Raw genomic sequence first — 16,422 nt, 5'->3', positions numbered from 1 at the left:
CCCTCATTTGATATGGCATCACACCCCCTATTTTGTAAATGGAAAAATTAAGGCTGGAGCAATAACGCTGAGGATGTGCATTTGAGTTTTAAATCCACTTAAGGCACCTCTCGTTCGTACGTCTGGTTTGTGCTTGTGTTTCCACCGCAGTCAGTCAATGAGGCCACGACAGGGAGTGCTTTCCCACCACTGAGCGCCCACCAGGCACTATTCTGAGACACACACGGGACAGCAGACACTAGCACCTGAGAGAAAACGGAGTGTCCACAGCAGAGCCTGTGCACACGAGATGTTCCCGGGAAGCTCCCGACCACCCACTGACATGCTGCTGTGATACGGAAACTAGCTGCACGTACTGAAGGGTCATGGTTTCTACAGAAATACAGCTTGCTTGAGTACATTAGATACGGTCTTAGGAGGAATAGGAAACAACTTCTACTCTTTATATTTAAAAGGAAAATTCCAAGAATCATTATTTTATTGCACTGTTTTTATAACAGGATAAAAGACACTTTTTCCCTGAGTGCATATTCTTTCTGATCTCAAGACTTTAGATTCTGTTGTGGGTTGAATTGTGCCCCCACCCCCCTGGTAAATTTCTATGCCGGGAGTTTTGTTTTTTGTTTTTTAAAGATTTTATTTATTTTTGCGAGAGAGAGAGAGAAAGAGAAAGAGATGGAAAGAATGGGGGGAGGGGGAGGGCAGAGGGGGAAGCAGGCTCCCCGATGAGCAAAGAGCCCGATGAGGGACTCGATCCCAGGACCCCGAGCTGAAGGCAGACGCTTCACCAACTGAGCCACGCAGGTGCCAACCTATGTCAGGAGTTCTAATCCCCAGCACAATGTGCCTTATTGGAGAAAGGGTCATCACAGATGTAATTAGTTAAGATGAGGTCATACTGCTGCAGGGTGGCCCTCTCCAATGACCAGTGTCCTTATAAGAAGAGGAAATTTCGACACAGACACACATACAGGGAGAAGGCCATGTGAAGATGAAGGCCAGGATCGGGGTGAAGCATCAAGCCAAAGGATGCCAAAGACTGCCAGAAACTAGCAGAATCTGGGAGAGGGGTGGGGAACAGATTCTCAGTCACAGCCCCAAAGGAACCACCCTGACCACACCTGGGTCTGGAGTTCTGGCCTTAGATTTGCAAGACGGCTCATGTCCGTGGTCACCCAGTCTGGGCTTCGTTGTTACGGCAGCCCTGGGAAGCTCACACAGGTCCCCACTGCCAGGCAAACCAAACACAGTGGCCCCACAGGACACACACCTGAATTCCACCCCAATGGGAAAGATGACAAGTAATTTCGGCCTGCTAGAATCAGTAATCTGTAGGGCAAGTTTCTCAGGAAACAAGCAATTATGATTTTCTATCCCTGCATATTTTATTTATTTCAGCTAGGTATTTACAGATATTTGCTAATATAAAAATACAACGGCCGGGCAGGCAGAGAGTTGAGGCCATGCGACCCACACTGCAAAGACCCTCCAACTCCTTCAGCTTCGCATTCTCTTCCAGACGCTTTCTCTAAGGCTTTAAATAGTTTCCGTTATTTCCACATGAAAATGACTCCACACCATTTCTGCGCACGGAGGCTGGGCTGAGCTCAGTATCTGTACTTTGTGGAGTAGTCCTTCGGAGACACGACCAGGCCGCGACCTTTCCGGGCGCCCCGGTACACAGTCTCGATGATGTCGATCATTTCCTGTTTGTCTTCCATGGCCCAGTTGATCTTGTTGTTGTTACCAGTGCCCAGGTCAATCATGATGTGCTTGTTCCTGCAAAGAGGAGACAGGGGTCAATGCTCACAAAAGCTTTCTAAAAAAGAGTTCCATGAAAAAAATGCCTTGTTTCCCACCATCACAAGCTCGTATTAAACACCAGTTAAGAACACACACAGTCAAGAGGATCCGCCACTATTTAGAAGATGGAAACCTCAATACCATTGTAGAAACACACACCACGCATGGTGCAAGCCCTTTCTGCGTGCGTCGCTGCTCCCTCAGGACGGTACCCTGCAGGACACAGTGTTAGTCACTTGGAAAGTGACATTGTTTTCCAGAGGGTTGCACTAATTTACCTGGGAAACACAATATATGACTTTTTCATGGTGCTCTCCTGAGCACCTAGTGTACAACCTTATTAAAGTCCTAATTGTGAAATTAGTGTATTTTGCATTTCTACATTTAGGGAAGTAAATGACACTTCACGAATTTGTTTTTTAAGAAGCTACTTTAAAAAATGAATTTATGTGTACTTTACAAAGATATTAACCCTGTTGTCCTTGGCGCACTAATTTTTCCAAGTTTGTTGAAGATTAGTTTTCATTTATCGAACTTTTCATTCTACAAGAATGAAGTACTCCATCCTGAAGTCTCCAGCCTGGCCGCCTTTCAACCAGAGCGAGCATCCAAGAGGCAAATTTGATGTTTTTCCTCTGCTGCCAACATTTACTTCCAGGATAACATTCCACATACTCACACGGGCCCAGGAATCTGGGGGTCTGGACCCTGCCCCTCCCTGCTACCACTCTCCCTCCATCACCTGTCAGCCACTCCACGTTCCTACAGGGTCCCCGACACGACCTGTTCATGCCCGTGTGCGCCCCCCCCCACCCCGCCCCGGAACGCACGAGCTCATTCTCAACTTCCTCCAGCTGTCCTTCAGCTCCCCGCTGCCCTGACTCAGTACTTGTGTCTCTATAAATACCCGTCCTCTGGCACCTGTTTCCCTTTGCTCATTTACTCAGCTGTTGCCAATCTGTGAAGTTCGGTGATGGCAGGAACCCTGTGTCATTTGACTTGATGGCCTGGCGCTAGACCACGAAACCTGGCAGGACTCAATATATGCATTTGGTGAAAAAATTAACTCAAGGACTGATGCGCCTTGTCTTAGAATTCTGGGTCACAGAAAGAGCGGAAGGGGGTTCGTCTTCTCTTCTGAGAGCAGCGCCAGACCCAACAAACCAGCATCCACGGTGTGCGGTAGCACTGCCCCGCCTTCTTTCTGCAGCCTCGTCTTCCACCACAGCGTCCGCTGTGCCTCGGCTGGGCTGGCCACAGGCAGCGGGAGGCTGGACCCCAGATGGCTCCCACGAGTTGCACCTGAAGGGTTTGGGGAGAATTTTGAGCAGCACGACAGGAAAGACCTAGACTGCCTTGAAGAGCCTGTCCGTAGAAGCACGGACTTGGGGAGCACGGCTGGTGGGGCTCCAAAGGAAGCCAGGAATGCGCTGCTGCAGATGGAGGAAAGGGCCCTTGTTCCTTAGTGGCAGGACATCAGGGACACTGTCCTGCAGTTCTGTGGAAAGCAGAAGTTGTAATGATGCACCTGGATGTATACCTGAGGAAGTGTCCAGCCAAGTCTTGAAGAGGCTGCCTGCTTTCTCCCTGCTGTGGACGGTCACGACAATGTGGCGTAAGAACCGCTAAGAGAAAGAATTCATTCTCAGCCCCTCCAGATGGCAGAAGAAGCCACAAGGCAGAAACGGCACAGAGACGTGGAAGAGGCCATAGGACCTTGTGCTGAGCCCAGGAAAGCCCCCAAGGCCGAACATTCAGCCACTAGTGAGGGTGCCTTCTGATCTTCGCAGGCGAAAGGACAGGGACCTGGGCTGCAGGGGCCGACGGTGCAGTGAGATGAGATGACGGAGCCCCGAAGTGCTACTGGCTGAGGTAGGCTGAAAAATGGCCCCGCTGCATTCACCTTTCCTGGAAAAGGCAGAAAGCCTGGGCAGAACCCTCCCAGGGCTGGGGCGTGAGCCCCCTTGAGAAACCAGACCTGTTTCCTAAGCTGTACCATGATGTGTGCTGGCAGAGCTGGGGCCACACACAAGGGGTGTCCAGGAGCCTAAGAAGCCTCATCCAGAGCTGACTTTGCATATGGGAAGGATGTGAATCTTTGGGGCCAGAGGGCACACTGTGGTAGACAAAATCCTCAATCCAACCCCGCGAAGTTCCTGCCCTCATCCCTGGGGCTGTGATGTGATGAGACACCAACCACCAGTGACGTTAAGAGAAATGGAGTCTGGCAGATGTCCCAGACTTTAAAATAAGGAGATAATCCTGGATTATTTGGGTGAGTCTGTGCCATTCTCAGCTTCATAGAAGCAGAACAGGAAATTGCGGAGATGGTGCGGGTTGTGGAGACAGAAGGGCCTCCAGGAGCAGGGAGGGCCCAGCACACAGCCAGCAAGGAGTCAGTGACCTCAGACCCATGACCACAGGGAACTGGATTCATCTAACAACCCAATGAGCCTGGGTTCTTCCCTGACTGACGGCCCCAATAAGGGCCCAGCCCGTGACTGTGGCCTCGTGGAACCCCGAGAGGAAACCCACCGAGCCTGCCTGAATTTCGAGCAACAGAACGTGAGCTCATAAATGTGCTGTTTTTAGCCACCAACGCCGTGCGGATCTGTTACACAGAATATAAAGCCAATACACACCTTGGACAATCCACCCAGACACCCTTACCACTTAGGAACGGGGTATGTCTAATGCTTAAGTATTGCTACTTATCAGCCTTTGCAGTAACAATAAACAGAAATTTTGACAAGTAAAAACAATGCCAAATGGTGATTTCTTTCCGAATTAAATCTCCACAACACAACTTTTTTCAACTCATGATGTTACTCAACTTTATTACATAAATGCCATCAGATGGGAAGACATCTTGATTACATCAAACTCCCAAACCAACGATACCCAACTGAGGTGCTAACTTTAGGAGAACGTACCTGAAGAAAAACATGACAGTGCACGGGTCGTATAACTCATACATCTTGTTGAAGTCAGGCACTTCTGTAATATCCACAAGATAAATAACTGCAAAATTCTTAACCTAGAAGTAAGAGAGTGAAAAGAACCCTATAAAATAACACATCAATTTTTTATTCTGTAAAAGCACATTAAAAACAAACACAGGACTTTGTGGATAAGAGGACAATTTCAAACCAACTCCCCAGCATTTTTTCCCAGGAGCGCTAACACACAGGAAGACGATTCAAGCCGTTCGGGGTCCTGACAACTGGCTGTCACACCTGCTCTAATGCTCCCAGAACAGCCAGTTACGCGACTCCCGCAGAAATGCCCAGATACATTAGTCATGCTGATCTAGTAGTAATCCACACGAACTTCCCCAAATCTGTACTTTTCCAAATACTTAATTGCACACAATCAACAACGGCCTTCAAACATGCCTTTGGAATTCAGCCATACATTCCTCCCACTTAGTTTAAACACTGCAAATACTAATAGACTAGTACTCCAAGTAATATTGCGTATAACAAATATTCTTTCATTTTTTTCACTAATTCCAAGTTCATCAGACAGGATTTAGAAAACTCAGAAAACTATTAATAGCATCACCTCCAATCCCAACCACCAGAGTTAATTGCTACAAATATATTTTTAGCAAATTCTTTCCCATTTTTTTTGTTATATATACACACATATAAATCTGTCTATGCTGTTTAAATATGATCAGATCATAGTATCTTATATCCTGCTTTAATTATGGACATTCTCTTATACAAATTATATATTTTCCCCAAACACAGTTTTTATGGCTACATAATACTTTATCAAATGGTTATGTCATTACTTTACCATTCTTCCATTATTTTCTGATCTTTCATGAAAATAATTCAGATTTTTCATTAATACCAATTATTCACCTATAAACATTCTTACCCTTAAATCTGTGTACATATTTCATTATTTCCAAAGATGAATTCCTAAAATAGAATCTTTACAACAAAGGATGTGACATTTTAAAGGCCCTTATTTTTTTTTTTTTTTTAAGATTTTATTTATTTATTTCACAGAGAGACAGCCAGCGAGAGAGGGAACACAAGCAAGGGGGAGTGGGAGAGGAAGAAGCAGGCCCCAAGCAGAGGAGCCTGATGCGGGGCTCGATCCCAGAACACCGGGATCACTCCCTGAGCCGAAGGCAGACACTCAACGACTGAGCCACCCAGGCGCCCCTTTAAAGGCCCTTATAAACACTGTCTCAATGCCTTCCAGGAAGCTTACACCAATCTGCATGTTGTGGGCTGAGTAGTGTCCCCCATGCAGAGACACGCTGGAGTTCTAATCCCCAGTCTTCAGAATGTGGCCTTATCTAGAAGAGGGTCCTTGCAGATGTCATCAGCTAGGATGGGACTGGCCATTCCGGACAGTGTCCTTTAGAGAACCAGCCATGGATGACTTTTAGGGAGCGAGATACCTGCAAGCCAAGAGCACCAAAGATGGCGGACGACCCCATAGCAGGGAAGATGCACAGAGGCATTCTCCCTAAAAGGTTTCAGAGGCTGTGCAGCCCTGCGGATGCCTTGGTTTGGGGCTCTCGGCCCCCAGAATGTGAGATGACAGACTTCAGTTGTTTTCTCTGCCCAGTTTTCAATGCCTCTGTTATTATAGCCCCAGGAAACACATACAAAACTAATGCTAAAATTCTGAATATAATTTGCAGATGAAATAATGTGGTTCCTTGGATTTGCTTTAAATACTGCAGCATAAAAAATGTCAGGGGTCAGGTAACACAAGACTGACAAAGTATTGGGAGCTGTTGAACCTGAGCAATAGGCCCAGAGGGGTTCACTCTACCCTCCTCTCTGCTTTTGGGGCTATTAACAAATACTCAACATAGAAACTTAAGCCACCATCACCAAAAAAAGTTGACATCTAATGAGGACTCCTTTTGCCCCACAGCACTGGTCAGGGGAAAGCCTCACAAACCCTCAAGCACCAGCTCTCTGTGTGAGGGCGCTGACACCGCCATGTGCCCGCGGTCTACACACTGTTTCCAAAAAGCCTTAATGCAACTCCTTTATATGGTTGTATGGTTGATCCCAATCTCTGAACACATTCCTGAAACCCTGGTTTCCTGTGTCAACAGTGAGATTGTGGTCACCAAAACCCAGTACTATTTTCATGGTTAACTAATCAACTGTATTCTGATTTTATTTAAAAATAAAACAGAAACTGCAGCACAGAAGACTATAAAATCGTGTGTATAAACACACACAAGACGGTCAGGCAGTAAGCCTGACTCATGTTTATCCCTTCAATGCCTTGCTCTGTTGACCGATGTACAAACACCAATAACAATTATTATATTAAATATTAACTTATGGAATCACTATGTAAATATTCAATTAGTCTAAAAATCAAATGGGCAGGGCTATAAATTTTGTACTTGAGGAAAAAAGTAGAATCACAAATTTGTCCTTTTTATTATATGCAAAAAATTTTATTGTTTTGTTTTTTGGTTTTGCTTTACTGATAATTCTCCAGAAACCAAGAATCGTAAAGGACTAACAATAATTTACAAATTATTACTGCAGTCCACTCCACAGTCCCCAAAACTTTTCCTCCAAGATCCACCTCTGGCACCTTGTGTTCCACGGATTCGCTTTGCCACTTTGCAAATTCAAGCCCCCTCTTCCTGCCCCTCCAAGAGGCCTTGAACTGCACTTCCAGGGGACTGTCAGCCTCAGCACACAAGAACTAACCACGGGAGTTTTAGCTACTGCATGGTTCTCACTAACCTCCCAACGTCATTTATTGAACCGAAGCCCTGCCCGTGACAAATCGGACACCCCAAGTCACAATGTGAACTACAGCAAATTTCAAAGTACTCTCTACTCACCCATCCCCTCAACAACACTCGGGAAGCATGAAGCGCCAGGCACTGTTTTAGGTGCTTGAGGTAAATCTGTGAGCAAGAGCAAACTATTGTATGCAAAAAATTTTAAGGAACACAAGGACTCAAACCAATAGACATTTCATAATCAGAAGGCAATCAAATAAAAGTAACCTGTTTAAAGATACAAGTCTGCATCTCCTTTGCCTTCTCATTCTCTCTGGTCTATCTAACCCCCAATCTGAACTCTAGCAGATGCAAAGTGTCATGTCAAGTTCACTTAACCCCAAACTGGAACATGTTCTTCCCTCACCACAGACTGAGAGCCCATTCTGTGCAAGGCACTCCTCACTCCTTAGTTGTAATTCTTTCAACACCCCCAAATAGAGACATTACTAATATTTTGTGTACAATGGAATTAAGGCTCAGAAAGACTAAGTGACTCTGAGCTGCACGGGGAAGCAAGTGGGAAAGCTGAGACTCACCAAGTCTGGCTCTAAAGCCCAACCTCTGGATGGGATTCCCTACCCAGGTGTCGAAGGAATTAGTCTGCCCAAGGGGGGCAGGAGGCCCTGGGGGGGTGGGGAATGTGCCCGGCTACAAGAGCTGCATGTGCAAGATACAGATGCCCGAAAGGACAAGGCAAGGGCAGAGGCAGCGCTTGGGACGCGGGGTTAGAGGTGGAACGTGAGCCTGGAAACGCAGACAGAGTCCTTCTAGGCCTAAGTTCTGGTTATTGACTTGTTTGTTTCCACGTAAGGAGGGGCTGGGGACTCGAGAAAACTAAGGAGCGTCTGGAGAGAAGGTCTTACAAGTAATGCTGGCATGGCTCTGCTCTGGACACCACTGCCGTCTGCATCCAACAGTGGCCGGCCCAGCCAGCCCGCTGGAGAGCCACGGGCAGAAAAGCGCTGGCCAGGGAGGCACACTCACAAACCAAGTCAAGGGACCCATCCAAGGAGGGAGCTGGGTCAAGTACCAGAGAGCCCATGTCAGACAAAGCCTGTGGGCATTTGTGATTCTGGCTACTGGAAGGTCATCAGTGACCGTGCAAGACCAACACAAGGCATCAAGTACGGACAGGCCCTGCAAGGAGCCTGGCTATGAAAAGGGGGACACCACTGAGGGTCTCAGCTGTAGAGTAGGGCCTTCCCTGGCCACCCCCAATTCCCTCTCTCCCCGGTGAGAGAAGAGAAAGCAGCTGTGCAGTGATGTGGCTGTGCACCACTGGCCCAAACAGCCTCTGTGCACAGTGTTCCTTTCACGTCACCACAGCCCCTCAGACAGCAGCACGCTCCTCTGTAGGGCTTTCCTGGCAAAAGTGACCCTCGAGTTCTTGACCTTCTGAATTTCACTAAGGACAGATACTTTATTACTTTTTACATATAAAACAAAGATACTGTAATTTAAGATTATAGATATTAACATGATAGTATAACCAAACAAACAGGCGTACGTCTGCCTCCTAAACCATAAGCTGCCAATCCAGCGGACGCCCAAGGTACCTTTCTGACTCAATGCGAATTATTTAGCCAACTGGTTCTGGTTCCTCGAACCCCCAAACCTCCAAGTTAAAGCAGAAACCGACACAAGAAACCACATCCTCTTAAAAGTAACCAAAATATATCTCATCTACGTTATATCTGAGGACATTCAACTATCCCAACTCAATGATATCACATAATTTTCACACTATAAATGCTGGTTGTTATAGTGAGACTTTAGGAGCAGGCCCTATTTCCTTTTGCCTCCAACGATGAGGAAGAAAACTGTAGCTCATTCAGGAGTAAGATAAACAGGTGCGCCTGGGTGGCACCGTCGGGTTGAGCGTCCAACTCCTGGTTTCGGCCCAGGTTGTGATCTCAGGGTCCTGAGACCCAGCTGTGTTGGGCACCATGCTCAGCAGGGAGTCTGCCTGAGAGCCTCCCTGACCCTCTCCCCCTCCCACACCGCTAGCTCTCTAAAAAGAAAAAAAGAAGTAAACAATCAAGGGACACCCTAGTACTTAACTCTTTCCTTCCCCTCCATATGAATTACATTATGGTTCTGCAGACAAACTTGAGGCTCAGAACCACGTCCGCTGTCTTTACCGATGTGTTCTCAGAGCCAAACAGCACCTGACTCATACAGTACTAGATGTTTACTGAATAAACTTTAACAATAAACTTGTATTTCAAAATGCTAGAAACACATTGTTGGCGCTAAAAATGTGTTTTTGGACAGCATGAGCTTAATTATGTAATCCTGAGTTCAGAGTTCAAACAGACCGGCCTTCAGAGACGGTCTGGTGCTACTTGCTCCTGACAGAGGTTCTCAAGCTCCTGCAGCTCAAGCACTTGCAGAGGAAGGGACCACGCGTCCAGCTGGGTGGCACCGAGTGGCCTTCCTTCAACTCTGTCCCACCCCGCCAGTCTCTTTCCTCTGGAAAAGCTTCCATTTGCCCAAGCTTCTCCCGACATGGGCTACGTGGCTTCTGCCATGACGCCTTCCACAAGGTCTGAACTATTTTGCCTGAACATTTCACACCCATAAAGGAATCTGTGGTTAACTATAAGCCTGAAATGAAGCTAGGTGTCTACTATATTTTCTCCATTAAAAAATGTTCACCTTGAAAATATAGAAATGGAATGGAAAAATCATTTCATTCCATTGTCCGGCCCAGTATTTTTTTTTTAAGTAAACTCTACCCCTAACATGGAGCTTGAACTCATGACCCCAGGATCAAGAGCTGCACACTCTTCTAACTGAGCCAACCAGGTGCTCCAGCCCAGTATTTTTTAAACAAGTTATAGAACTTAAAAATACATGACAAATACAATTAATAGAATATGAGTGTCTTACAGTGAGAAGTGTTTCCCTTTCCCTGGACCCACATGTTCACATGTGAGGGAATCACATACATTCTGCTTTCTCCAGCTGACATCATTAACAAATGCCCACGGTATTTAAAAAGCTTAGAAAATCACTTTTAACGGCCAAATAATATTCCATCCAGTGAAGAGGACATTCCCAGTTCAAATCCCAACTGTCCATTTCCAAGTCTGGACAAATTACTTGGCATACCTACCTCAGGAGTTGTCATGAGGACCACATGAGGGGTGTTTCCTACACGGCAAGGTGACTGTCTAAGTGCTCAGAAGCTAGACATTACAGTCATCACCACGCTCTCCTACCATTAGACATCGTCGTTGCTTCCAGTTTTGCTAGAAATTATAGCAAAAATCTTGTGAAGCACAAAGCTCTGCCTACTGAAGAGGTGGGGGCTGAGTTCCTAAGACTTTTCATACAATGCCCAACTGCTTTCTAAAAGGACATCAGTATTAACTTTTCTACACCACAATAAATACCTTTTTATCTCTGATAGACCTGAGACAACAGTGCACTATTTTAATGTGTATGGGTCTCAAGTTTACTTAACCATTAGAATTTCCTCCTTTTTAAGGTTCTTTGCCTCTCTATCCATGGGAGTCATCTTTTTAAATGGTACTTTAAACTTATTTGCATAAGTCTTCTATATCTAAAGTAGTATTTTCTCTGCTAATTTGCAGTAATTTTAATTGGTTGTTACCAGTATTTTTTAAAAACCAAGAACTCTATGTACAAATTTCATTTCTATTATCAAGTTGTTTCTTAATGTATATATTATTCTGATCATTTGTAATAGTAAACACCCTCTCCAGACCTGTTGCCTACACATTTTATAAGCACGCCCCTTTTTCTTCAGAAAGTCACTGACTAAGCTGTTCAGCAGTCCTTCTGCATTACATGCCACTAAATCTGCAAGTGAAAGTAACTCAAGTGAATCATGGAGACTGAAGGCCAGCCCAGGGTACCAACCACCACTCCAACCTTCTGAACAGAGCTCCTCCTCCAGCTAAGAATCCACCTCATATGCTGGAAAAACATGTTCTGGACTGTTACTGGCTACTATGTATTTTATTTCTGAAGAACCAATTTTTAGGTAATTCATGTCGAAACCATCAAAATACTGCATGATAACTTTATTTTCCCAAACTATTTGCCAGATTAGCTCTATCACAACAACTCCTGCAAATTTTGTGATGTGAATGATGATGCTGGTAACAGTGGCTAGTGATTATGGAATATGTGACTTGCTATGTGAGAGAAGTGTTCCGGAAGTCTGTTCTATTAACTCCATCCTCACGACTCCCCTATGGGTTAGGCACTACTGTCTCTTTCTTTCTTTTTTTTTTTTTAAAGATTTTATTTATTTATTTGACAGAGAGACAGCCGGCGAGAGAGGGAACACAGCAGGGGAGTGGGAGAGGAAGAAGCAGGCTCCCAGCCGAGGAGCCCGATGTGGGACTCGATCCCAGAACGCCAGGATCACGCCCTGGGCCGAAAGCAGACGCTTAACGACTGCGCTACCCAGGCGCCCCACACTGTCTCTTTCTTACAGATGAGTAAACGGAGGCACAGAGACAAGTTATTTAGGGTCATATAGGGAGTGAGTAGCAGGAGCTAGCTTGCTGCCCACTGCTAACCAGCACTCCACACTGCCCTCATAGCTTGCTGCAAGCTCCAAGGTTGTCATACCGACACACAAACCCAGAGCAAACATACGCATTTTCTTGGCCCTTATGAGATACCTCACTTGACTGAACATCAACTTCCCTAAGGTTCAATTTACTTTATGCAACGCTTAAGAATGATCCCTTAAAATCATTTCCAAAAGTTCCATACATATATTTGTCTTATATACAACTTTATTAGCATGTGTGATCATGAGTCAATGATAACATTGAGGTTTTGCATATTTTAAACTCTATTTGTATGGTTTTTTTTAACACATAAAAATGAAACGTTCCATTTATTCTTTCCCATCATGGAATGAGCTGTGACAAACTTCCTACAAAACGGCAAGACAGCTCAGAGGTACACAAACATTCTCTCTTTGAGGCTGTGCATAAGATCAGCTGCCGAACAGGACGCTTTGTTATTATCGCTGTACCAAATTCCAGACATCTGTGAAATCGTCACGCACATCGCTTACATCTTCAGTGCAGCTCAAAACTAACCCAGCATGAGGTGAGGGTTGAGAGGCCAGCACTGTCAAAGCATCACGTCAACACACCACATTCCAGGAGAAACAATCGAATCAAGTCCAGCCTGAACAGTGGAACTTTTACTCACTTTAAAACAGCTGGGGTATCCAAACAGGGCTCGTAACAAGATGAGGAAGATCCCCCACTATCTGCCATTTCTGCAGAGGGAGATTTTTAAATAGAGAGTTAAGTTGTTCTTTATACTAAAACCTTAAATTTCAAAAATTCGTCTTGAGCTTTCCCAAAAAGGGCTTCCAGAATTATAAACTCATATTTTGCCTAAGAAGAAAATAAAGCAATAATCTTGTGATGCGTTTGAAGTTTGCATTTTTAATAACTATACTATATAATATTTTAAGTTTATTGAACAGAAATCCAAATTTTTGGACAAAAGAAAAAGTACCTTAAAAAAAAAAAAAGAAAAATACTCGAAGTGAGCGCAGTTAAGCTGTTCTTATCAACAGGTTCAATACCAAAAAGGAGTGCGTCCACCAACGATAGAGTGATTCAGTCTATAACTGACATAAAGGGATGAGAAAAGAACTCCTATAAAAGTCCCTAAAAGCTTACGTTAACACACAAAATCTTGTCTCCTAGCTAAGAGCATTTTGCTGGTTTTGCTCAGATATGAAGAGCCAAATGACCCTCCATCTCTAAGCATCCTGACCTTGTGCTGAGGGCAGCAGGAGCTGGTCATCACCTGGTGTTTATGCCACCACCTGCAACGCAGAATTCAGAACACACACCCTAATTTATTTCAAAAGTAACAGAGCAGCAATGTGGTTCCCAGAAAAGTGCTCGTAGGCAGTTCTTCACTGACCTTGGCAGTATCTGCCCTCGACCACCATAACCCAAGCAACGCATAAATTATTTCCTGGCACCACTTTATTTATGACTTCTGACCGCAACTGGGAGGATCCCCAGTGTCAAGAAACTGCTGCTCTCCTGAGTTCCCCAGGCACCTCCTCAAACTCCCTGAGGAAGGGAATGACTGGTAACCACAGCAGGCCTACTGTGATCCTGACCGCCGCTGAGGGGTTTTTGAAAGTAACATCAGAATTCCCAGGACAGCTTCTTAAAAGGGCTGTTTCTGGACCTCACCCCAGACCAGCAGAATCAGAACCTCAGAGATGCACTTCACCAAGTATCCCAAGTGATGCCCACGGTAACTGACACAAAGAACGGTCTCTAGTGTCCCCAAGGCCACCACCCCTAACCCTCACCTTGCCTCTCCTACCAAATAGGAGATAGTAAAAATAAGCAATGGACAGTCAAAGAGTTGTTTGTTGTAAGTAAACTAACCCCGATGTGGGGCTCAAACTCACGACCCCAAGACCAAGAGTCTCACGCTCTACTGACTGAGTCGGCCAGATGTCCCGGAAGGTCAGACAGTTTCTTCTTTCCTAAATACAAGATATATCCTTACATCTGTTATTCTACCAAAAGACGTTATTTTAACCCCTTATTCCTCTGAAATAGAGCATGGCTTCAATGTTTCCATTACTTTTACTCTTCATTAAAATGGCTTCTCAAATGATTTACGGAATATCAATAAGCTAGATATTTTAACACCCTAATATATTTGCTCTTTGTCCTATTGCTACAATTGCAAAAATCCAAATTAAAGTTACCTTAAAATCACCATGAAGAAACTGCAGAAAAAGCACTAAGCTCCTGGTTATATAAAAGTGCCAAGGACAGCACTTCCCTTATCAGCAAACAAGCACCACTGACAAGCCAGAGTACTGATATTAAATTCTATTTTCTTCTAACATCTCCTGCAACTGAATCACTCGAAGCTATAAACAAGTGACTTACAAAGAGTATGGTAGGGTGGAGGGGAAAAGACGAGAAGAAAAGGAACAGGGTTTACCATCCGATTAACAGGAATGTTCTGTTTCAAACACAAGAGACAAGATACCAAACATGGACAGCCCTTTTCAACTAAGCTATTTAAGTGAACTCCATCGTCCTTGCCAAGGTCTCTAAGTGTGTTTGTTCATGGCAGTGCAGAGGACGACTCATGAACCTCTTTAAAACCTGAAGATCTACGGAACTTCTCCCAGAAAAAGGCAGAAGCTATTGTGTACAATCTTGGGGACCACATCCTCCCACCGCAAGGTAAGAACGCGTAGATGAACCCCGCTTCTTCTCTTTGCTCAGCGCGCTGCGCATTAGCAATTAAGGCGCGAGCAAGGAGCGTTGGACGCACTTGCATCTCACTTTGAACTCCCCTGCCGACTGGCCAGGCGGAGGAGACTGACCACAACGAATTCCCAGGCTGATCCCGGAATGCCACGCGCAGCGGCCGAGCTGCGTTACCTTCTCAGCTATACTGTAGAGCACCTCGTCCATCTTCATACAGGTGGGGTCCCAGTCGTGTCCAAAGCGAATGACCACCACGCGGTCCTCCTCCGAAAGGATGGCCTGATCCACCTGCCAGCCGTTGTGCAAGTGTGGGAGCATATACGACATCTCGGGGGCGGGTCCGGGGGTCTGCGAGGAGAACTGCGCGCACCGGCTCCTTCCGGCGGATTGCTGGGCAAGGGGGGCGCGGGGCTGCGCGTCACCCCTCCCGCGCACCCCGGTCCCACTGCGGGGAGGGGCCGGGACCAAGAAGACCTAGTCCCCCCAGTCCCCCGACCCCTGAGACCTACCCCTGGAAGGGAGACCGGACCGAGAGGACGCCCCGCAGACCCCAGCCCCGGCGCGGAGACCCCTGGGGGTCGACCCCGAATGCTCCCCTCGGTCCCACTGCGGGGAGGGGCCGGGACCATGGGGACCTCGCCTCCCCGCCCAGCCCTACTCCTAAGCCCTACCCCTGGAAGGGGGACGGGACTGAGAGGACGCCCCGCAGACCGCAGCTCCGGCGCAGAGACCCCTGGGCGTCTCCTCTTGCTTCCCGCCCCCTTCCTCCCCGTCCCTTCCCGTCCCTCCCGGCCTTCCAACTCCGTTGGCCCACACCTCTGCCGACTAGAGCGTCCCGCGCTGCGGTTCCTCCCGGCGTGGAGGCGTGCTGGACGGCGCGTGCGCGCCGACGTGAGCGTGCGCGCTCGCGCCGACGTGAGCGTGCGCGTGTCCGCCGACGCGGGGCGCGCGCCCGGCGTTGGGAGGGGTGCGACAGCCGAGGTCCAGGTTTGCAGTCTGCGCGGGCGGTGTGCTTGAGGTAGGTGGTCTGCGCCCGGACCCCGCGGGTTAGGTGTTCGGAGGTGCAGCCGCGGTCACGAGGGGCCCGGCTCTGCCCGACTTGTCAGTCCCAGTCAGGCCGGTCGGAGAGACCCAGCTTCCCCCCGGCGCCACGGTGACCCGGGGGCGCGGAGGGGGCCGCTGGCTGAGCGGGCCAACGAGGCGGGGTTCGGGTCCGGGCTGAGAGGACCCCTGGGACTAGGGAGGAAGGAGGGACTGGACAGAGAGGACCCCTGGGACTGAGGGCGAAGGGCGGAATGGACGGAGAGGACGCCTGTGACTGGGGGGAGGGCGGACTGGACGGAGAGGACCCCTGTGACCGGGGACAGAGGGGACCGCAGGGCAGAGAGGATGACATGGCTGAAGAAGGACTTGTCCTGTTTACTCCACACCAAATCCCCCGAAATTAATCGTGGCAGTCATGTTTTCCAGACATATATGCAGTTGATTTACTTGTCAAACCAGTTGGAAGAGTTCTCCAAGCTAAAGCATAAGTTGTTGTATAGAATACATATAATATAAAAG

General features: G+C 47.1%; 2 protein-coding genes across 17 annotated transcripts in view; one reads left to right on the top strand and one right to left on the bottom strand.

The window, feature by feature from the left end:
- Positions 1 to 1,360: 1,360 nt before the first annotated feature.
- TXNL4A (thioredoxin like 4A) lies at positions 1,361 to 15,779 on the bottom strand. 9 transcript variants are annotated; one of them, XM_045790322.2, is made up of 5 exons: positions 15,676 to 15,779; positions 15,034 to 15,249; positions 4,737 to 4,840; positions 2,887 to 3,105; positions 1,361 to 1,779 (listed from the first exon to the last, which is right to left on the bottom strand). In XM_045790322.2, the coding sequence occupies exons 2-5, from the start codon at positions 15,184 to 15,186 to the stop codon at positions 1,608 to 1,610; spliced, it is 648 nt and encodes a 215-aa protein (XP_045646278.1). In that variant the 5' UTR covers positions 15,187 to 15,249; positions 15,676 to 15,779; the 3' UTR covers positions 1,361 to 1,607. The 9 variants fall into 9 exon arrangements, with proteins under 9 accessions (XP_045646278.1, XP_045646283.1, XP_045646279.1 ...); XM_045790327.2 differs by having other exon boundaries at positions 2,968 to 3,105; XM_045790323.2 differs by having other exon boundaries at positions 15,034 to 15,219; positions 15,676 to 15,763.
- The window catches only part of LOC123787505 (uncharacterized), a 24,192-nt gene continuing 23,547 nt past the window's right edge, over positions 15,778 to 16,422 (top strand). For 4 of the 8 annotated variants that reach the window (XM_087869708.1, XM_087869710.1, XM_045790339.2 and 1 more), the window contains exon 1: positions 15,786 to 15,877. The gene's annotated coding sequence lies outside the window, so the exon portion shown is untranslated. Of the gene's footprint in view, positions 15,878 to 16,422 lie in introns of all 8 variants that reach the window. The other 4 variants (XM_045790344.2, XM_087869714.1, XM_045790336.2 and 1 more) reach the window with 4 other exon arrangements.

This window comes from Ursus americanus, chromosome 19 (assembly GCF_024610735.1).
Source record: "Ursus americanus isolate L20-20 chromosome 19, mUrsAme1.1.p, whole genome shotgun sequence".
In the NCBI taxonomy this organism is placed as follows: Eukaryota; Metazoa; Chordata; class Mammalia; order Carnivora; family Ursidae; genus Ursus; species Ursus americanus.
Note: the sequence above shows the minus strand (reverse complement) of the source record. Positions and strands in the feature narration are given on the sequence as shown.